This window comes from Athene cunicularia, assembly GCF_003259725.1.
Source record: "Athene cunicularia isolate RWA chromosome 11 unlocalized genomic scaffold, athCun1 chr11_part1, whole genome shotgun sequence".
In the NCBI taxonomy this organism is placed as follows: Eukaryota; Metazoa; Chordata; class Aves; order Strigiformes; family Strigidae; genus Athene; species Athene cunicularia.
In genome coordinates, this window is record NW_020799113.1 from 14,862,787 (window position 1) to 14,870,933 (window position 8,147).

Consider the following 8,147-nt stretch of genomic DNA (forward strand, 5'->3'; position numbering starts at 1 on the left):
GAGGTTGAGTTTTTAGCTTAAAAACTAGTGTCGAGATTCCAGCGAAGAGAATGAGGTTAATATATATTAATACATTTTTAGGAGTACAGTGTTGCCCATGTATTCCTTCTGTATGGATTACCAGCAAAGTTAGTGATAATAATACTGCATTCCCTGGTAGTCCTGAGCCAGCTTCTTACAAGATGCATTCAGTGAGTTTGAGGTTTTGTTTTGCTTGAGGTTTGTACTTGGTCAAATAAAAAAGAATACAATTTTTTTACAGTCTTTGTCCACAGTTCCAACACAACAGCAGATGTGTGTTTTCATTACAGGAACTATTATATAGCTGCTATCTCTCTCCTTTTAAGCATCATTAGTTCAAGTATGGTATGAGGTTCTGAGTTAATTCCCTGTTTGCCTTGAAGATAAGGACATGTTTTGAATTTCAGAAAGTTGTGTTGTATGATACAGAATGGTTTCTGGGTAACTCGGCTACTCTTCCATTCCACATATCTCACAGAAGTGGAGATGGTTTTGTCAATATTCTTGTAAAGTCTATTCCCTTACCTACTATTACTTGCCAGAAATATAATATATTTACACAATACCTCTGGTAAAGAAGTGACATGTTACATTTTTTTCCTAGTTCACTATCAACAGAACTTGTAAACTTTCTGTGAAGTCTTAAACACCAGTCTCTCCAGTACCCTTATGGGATGTTCTGGTAGAAAAATAGTTAACTAGGAACAGAGTTAGACTGCAGTGAGTAAAGGTATAAATAATAACAGAATTACTTTTAGAATTTAGTAGTTATCTGCAGGACAGAAAAACGGAGCATGAGTTCTGAATTCCTTGAGTTGTATTCCGCTAGTTTAAATTAGAGGTATTTGCTGGGGAAAGAAAGGCTGTTGTAGTGTGGAGGTGAGTAATAGTGATCTTATGTTTGACATTTTTAAGAGAAATTTTCAAAACAGTGCACTTCAAAGGGAATATTTGTATCCATTGCAATTCTTCATCATTCAGTAGGAGGGCTTACAGAGGTGAAGTAATACTGTGCAAGCCCTAAAGAGAAGTGTTCTGCATTTCATTTTATTTGAACCTGAGTCTTTACTGTTCATTCTTAAGCGTGTGGATGAGGTAAAGTCTGTTAAAGAGACACTAGCAATGATGGAAAGGGCTCAGAAATTGTTGGGGTGTGGGCAATCATGCATTTGTATGTAACTTTAAATTGAGTAATGTTTTAAATTAAATTGTCAAATGATTGGAATGTGGTAATATTGCAAAGGAATGCTGGTTTAGATCTTAAGTAGCGATTGCTCCTATAATTAGCTGTATTTGGCTTGATCTGCAAAAAAACCTCTAAGGATGAGTTAGCAGAGGGTCTGAGAAGATACCTCTGTAGACCTCACTGTGGAAATGGGCCTTTAGAGATGTGAAATGCAATAGCACAAAGTGACCACGAATTCCGGTGAGTTGTTTGCAGATCAGACTGCTGTGCTAACATAACAGAATAATCTCTGACACTGTTACTGTATGCTTGGGTCTTTTGTTTGCTTTTACTTCTCCATCTTTAATCTCTCAAAATACTAAAAATACCCAATATGTCTCTTGCAGGGATTTCTTCCAGAAGGTATGTTTGACCGTATTCTCACTGGACCTGTTGTGCGGGAAGAAGTAAGTCGGAGAGGAAGGCGTCCCAAAAGTGAGATTGCAAAGGCAACAGCAGCTGCAGCAGCTGCCACCGCTGCAAGCGTATCAGTTAACCCTTTGCTCGCTAACGGATTGCTTCCAGGAGTGGATCTTCCTAGTCTTCAGGCCTTACAACAAAACCTGCAAAACCTGCAGTCGCTGCAAGTAACAGCAGGACTAATGGGAATGCCAGCTGGCTTAACTGCTGGAGGAGAAGCGAAGAACATGGCGGCCATGTTCCCCATGCTGCTGTCAGGGATGGCTGGATTACCCAACTTGCTGGGCATGGGAGGACTTCTAACAAAGTCTACGGAATCTATTTCAGAGGAAAAAAAGGGAAGCGATTCAAAGGAGGCAGATACAAAAAAAGAAAGGACAGAAGACCAAAATACGGATACTGGTGGTGAAAACTCTGTTTCAAGTTCTCCTTCAACATCCTCTGCTGCTGCAGCTGCCAATCCTCTCTCTCTTAACCCATTACTTCTGTCCAACATACTTTACCCAGGGATGCTTCTCACTCCAGGCCTTAATCTTCATATCCCAGCTTTGTCTCAGTCTAGTATTTTTGATGTACAGAACAGTGAAAGCAATGACACAGGCTCAGCCAAGCCCACAGAAGAAAAGGAGGAAAATTCTCGGGTTAGAGATCAGGAAGACAAAGGGGGAACAGAGCCAAGCTCTCACAATGAAAACAGCACAGATGAGGGTTCAGAGAAAGCAGATGCTTCATCTGGATCTGATAGTACATCGTCTTCATCTGAGGATTCAGATTCTAGTGATGAAGACTGACCCCAGACTCTGCACTTAAATTATAAACTGATTTTGAATTCGTTCTTTAATTATTTCATTGTAAATAACCCAGTGTTGAGTGCATCAATGATTTACTGACCGAACATTTCAGTATTTGTTTAGAAGTGCAAACTGCTTTCAGAGACGTTTTGCATGTAATATTTCTTGAAGTTCATAAGTTTCTGAACTTGTATGTACTATCAAATACACAATGGTGTAAAATTACAACAAAAGGCATTATAATTTTGTTGGGGGGTTAATTTTATGAAAATAATGCTCGAGTAAGAGCTGTATATTTAATATATTTGCAGTGAACACAGAATACTTTATGCATATTATTGATTTAATTTGAATATAGTTTTACAGCCTCCTTGACACTTATAATTTACAGATCAAAACTCAGCAATAATTTGGGCAGCTAATGAATGTCATGAAAGCTGTAGAATCTACATCACCATCCATTGCTTTAATTACATGAAAATGCTCTAGTGTTGTGATGCACTGCTGTTTCCAATTCAGGTACAAGTGTGTTTAAAAGAAGATAAATTTTTCCCAATCAGCCAATTAAACTGGCTACCTGTTACCTCAGCTGAGTTAGTTTAGGAAGTTTACATTGGTTTCTATTACTTGTTTTCAGGTTTTGTTTTGTTTTCTAAAGACATCCTGTATATCATGCTAAAATCTGAGTTATTTGAGATATGACCGTTGGGTTTGGGTTTTTTTTTCCCCTTACTACAACTGTTCTTTTTGACAGCAGTAAGGGGAAATTAAAGAAAAAACTGTCCTATCTCATGCTACTTGGCACCATGTAGATCTATTTAGTTTACATCTTGCAAAGTTTTGGGCTCCCTCTGCAGAATTAAAAGTCCCAAAATGAGGAGTAGTTTCCCCAAGACTCAGAAGAGGCAAACTGTTATAAAGTGCCACTGAAAAGACCTTTCAACACTGCATACTTCATGTAAAAATTGTTTGTTTGCTTTGTTTGTGTAGATTTCTATTTGTGTTTTATGTCATAAAACCTCCTGGAGTTACCAGTTAATAATGGTAAATAAAGTATAGATAGTTTTGAACTCCTTTTGAGTTTAAACTTCTCTGCAGATTTAAATCTGACTAAATATTAAATATTACCCAAACTCATTGTTTGGGATATCACTTCATATATTATGCTGAGTTACCCACTAAAGAAAAAGCACTTTGAATAGTAGGGAAGACAAATTATTCCTAGAAACCACAATAACAGGGCATAAGGCATCTGCCTAAGTCCAAATCCTTAGAACCCTTTACTATATAAAATCTGTCTAATATTTGATGTGTGATATGATTCCTCCTTCTTAAGCTGCTATTACTCTGACACAATCAAGGCCCAGATATACATTTACACAAGTTATGAACTGACTGAGACTTCAGTTGACCTTGGTTACATCATTTGCGGTCCAAGAATAGGCAAGTGTTAAGAGAAAATAGATACAGGTACTAGTAGAAGTCATTGAAAAAGCTTTACAAAGGGATAAATTTAAAAGTAAAAAACAAAAACTGTATATTTTGATATAGTTCTGTTGCTTGCTTGTACAGTAAAACAACTGTGTTGTTTTTTATCAAGAACTTTACCAATGAAATATAAGTTTCTATGTGCAAAATAACTAGCCCCATGATTAGAAGCAGTATTACATGTAATTACACAATTATACAAGTACCATTTGAATTGTGCTGGTTACATATTTTCCCAAATAGTATTCTGATTTTTGGCCCTTCATGCAGTGTCTTAGCAATAGTGAAAACTAAACTGCCAAAAGAAGGGGGTAGCAGTTCTTCATCATGAGAGAAAAAAAAAAAAAAGGTATTTCGTATTTAATATTTTGCCCTTTGTAATATAGCACTTTTATTTAACTAGGATGCATCTATAAAATAGCCAAAGTTTTACAAACAGTTATTAACTTAGTTTGCTGATGGAGTATGTCAACAATACCATCACTTCCCACCCTCACCCCACAAAACAAATCCTAAATCTTGTGGCTAAAACCTAATTTATATCAGATTTATGAAATAAAGTATTTTCCTAATTATGGTCAAGTGAGTTTGGTTACCATTCTAGTGATTCTTTCTATGTAATAAGGCAATTACAGTTTCAAGTAATGAAGGCTGGTGTAGACTTGAACATAATATATTGGGTTTATTCTTAATCAGTTTGAACCAGAAGGGGAAAAAATGTCCCACTATCAGCTAAACTATATGCAAATATGGTTGTATAAAGTTAAGGGTTATAAGGAAACCTCAGTAGAATTACACTAATACTAAAGTTAAAATTAAAAGGATATCCAAGGTGATAATAAAGTGTGTGTTGGTAGTTACTAAAAGAACCTTAGCTGTTATTGCCTTGTATTTCTATCCCTTGTTTCAGGCTTCATGATCCAAGTCTTAGTCCAGGTTTTTATTTTGGACATTTGCAATATTTGCCAGTTGTGTTCTGTGTAGTCTGAATTTGCTTTCTGTAGTTGAACAAGCGTCTTAAAAAGTCATTTGTAATTTATTGAATTACTTTCTATGATGTTCTATAGAGCAAATGGAAGTTTAATTATTTTTTATTAAACATATTCTTTGACTACCCATGATGTCGGCCTCAATATATGAAAAAAATGCAGTCTATGTAAGGATTAAATGTGTATCTTTCAGCAGCAAAAGTTAAGTTTCAGTGTTAAGCTCTAAAACTGAAATTATTCTTAAGACCTAAAAAAATTCAAGGCAGATATCCAACACAGCCCCACCCCAGCCCAAGACCAGGCTTTACTGTTTAATTTTTCTGGGAATCAGATTCCTGTAATTCTGTCGTCTTACAAACAAATTAAGCTGTTGTTCAGCCCTTCAGCAGTTATGGATAAAAAGGAGCATACAGTCTAGGTTCTGGTCCAAAAGTTGATGTAATTTGAAATAACGATGCAGGCTAATGTTCCAGGGTAAGCATGATGGCAGTGGAGTACCTTTTGAGTCTTTCTTTTTAAAACTCTGTATTACTTTCTACTAAATCTTTTAGTTATGTACAGAGCACTTACTATTGCTATTTTTCATGTATTTCATACAGGGCATGGACATTTATCCTGAACACGAGTCGTCTTCTGGTTGTCAGGTGCCTTCTTGTTTTAACTTGTCATTGCACTTGAATGATTCACTGGTATCCTTCTTATTTATTCCAGTCAGATCACGATCATCCTTTCTGAGCTGCTGCTTTTTCAAATCTGTACCCAGGTGATAAAAATGCACATACGCATATGAGCTCTGTTTTCATGCGCACTGTTTCTCTTATCCTTGGAAGTCCTGAAGAATCTCTAATAGTATTTTTTAAATTTATTTTTAGCAGGTCTATCAGAAAACTGTCATGGATTTTAAAAAAGAAGAGAAAAATCATGTCTTGTAATTTTACAATTCAGTCCTTTTAGTCTGAAAATTAAATATAACTAGATATATTTTTCAGTGAAACTCTTTCCAATAACAGATGATCTAGGCACAGTATTGGTGTTCAGTTTCTTGCACTCCTTTGAACAGTTTGGAAACAGTATCTGGATATGATGATTAGATGAGACTTATTAACGAGGTGTCCCAGGCAAATTCCTGTCCTATTTGTTGTGTCTAACAAAACGGTTTCTCTCGTGTTATTTAGTAATGTTTCTCAGTTACTGCTCTGTACGGCAGTACTGATACACCATCAAAAGGAGTCTTTACTTGATGCTGCATTTAAGCTGTAGTGGGATGAAGTGTGCCTGGTGTACAAGGTTAATGTAAAGGGATCTGCAGTCTAGCGTTATACGAAATGGCATGTGATGTGAAAGTTACTAACTTTCAGTTGTATAAAAAGTTTCTGATCTAGTTCTATTACACCTATACTTATAGTCAACCTAACTAAGTTCTGTCAGTGTAATGTGGGATTTACAGTGCTCTAGTTGACCAAAACTTCTTATTTTACATCTGTGCATTGTTGGGACATTGCGGTTATGCTGGTGTCTACAGAGGAGACTAATTATACTGGTGTAGCCATGGAAGTTTTTTTGTTAGTTTAATACCATGGAAGTTTACAAAATAACTCTCCCAGCTTATCTAAATGGCTGTAATGTTTACACAGACAGGTGGTATAATTTCTTTGTTACATTTAGAGGAAAAGAAAATAAAGATAATAGCTTTCCATAAATAAACAGTAAGAAAATCTTTAAATGAATTTTTTTGTTAAAAGGTAACAGCAAAGACTTCTGATGGTTTAGTGTCCCTGATGACAGTGGTTAAGTTTCAATTAACATTTTCCTGAAGAAAAGTATTTTAGGAGAAAACCTTTTCAGTCTTTTAGTATCTTAAGTATATGCGAGAGAAGTCTTTGAAAATCTTGACAACACACACAGAGGAAGGATGTTGAAATGCCAAAAGTTCCAGCCTGCCACAAATTATAAATAATATTTTGATTGTTATACTTCAGTTTTTAACCCAACATTTTAGCAACACTGTTCACTGAGAAATAAATACAAAGAATGAAGGAAAATTATCCACAAAATAGGATGACTTGAAGTCTTGAATTGGGGAAGCACATACAGGTAAGTATCTCTATTCAAGAGGTATGACCCCAAACCACTCTGACTTACATAATTTAAATTTTAGTTTCAATTTAGAATATCTGATACTCTAGCAAACATACAGACTTCTTTTTAAAACATCCAAGCTACTTAGCATTAATCAAACTCTAGCATTTCTCTACTTCAAGGAGCCAGGGACATTTTCAAATTAGACAAATTAGGGCTATAATTTAATTGTTTCAACACTGATTCCATTCAGGTTCTCACAAGGAAAGAAGTGCCATTCAGAAGATCCTGCTGTAAAGTTATTCTGCAAAATGAGGATTTTTTTTTTCCCCTGCCTCTTGTTTGCTTCAACTGTGAACGAGCCCTAAGAGTGCAAAATTTACATTAGTGTTCCAGGTAAGGTGCCTAACCCTTTTACAGTTTCTTCTGCATATAAGGGAGGCTGGTTTGGGAAATTCTTGGGATCCTAATGTCACATTACTGTATCCTCATCTCTCTTTCACCATTGCTCACCAAAACCAGTTGTATGTTCTCAAGCTGTTTTCTGGGAACAGCTTTTGATTTGGGAACTGCTGTTCCGATTCTCAGAGCAGGTGGGCGGAGCTTGGCTTTTTGCTCCTGAAAGGCAGAGTTTCTAACTCAGTCCCTAAACAGGTGTACACTGCTTCATCTTAATGCAGCAGCAATTCTAACCTAAATTGATTTTGTTGTTGTTTTTATTGTTATGAATGTTTCTCGGAGTCATGAGATGAAGAAACATTCTCCTATTCCAAAGGCAGGTGAAACGTTCATGTAATCATTGGTCTTCATCAGCTGAAGCCTAAGTACCAAACACTGGATTATTCCTGATGAAGTTACGCACACTGATGAGGTAGCATCAGACATATAGGGAGACTGGCTGTGTTGGGAAGGTCTCAGGGAGAATACTGGAAGAAAGGTTTTCATGGTATGTTTTTTCTCTTTACACAAATACTTACAAGAGTTGGTCATCTTGGACTTTCAGTATTAGGAGATCAGGTTTTGCCTGGTAGGTATCTAGCATTATCAGGGAGGTCACTTTATTTCCCCACAGGTAGACCACGTTAACCGCCTTTTCAGAAATTTCTTGTTGCAGTCAATCTTCCCTGCTTTGGG

General features: G+C 36.3%; 1 protein-coding gene across 6 annotated transcripts in view; it reads left to right on the forward strand.

Annotated features, from left to right (window-relative positions):
* Positions 1–4,323, forward strand: part of CHD9 (chromodomain helicase DNA binding protein 9) — an 89,138-nt gene extending 84,815 nt beyond the window's left edge. For all 6 annotated transcript variants that reach the window (XM_026856559.1, XM_026856558.1, XM_026856557.1 and 3 more), the window contains one exon: positions 1,594–4,323. In XM_026856559.1, the coding sequence (XP_026712360.1) occupies positions 1,594–2,457 (864 nt within the window). In that variant the 3' untranslated portion in view covers positions 2,458–4,323. The remainder of the gene's footprint in view (positions 1–1,593) is intronic.
* Positions 4,324–8,147: the final 3,824 nt, after the last annotated feature.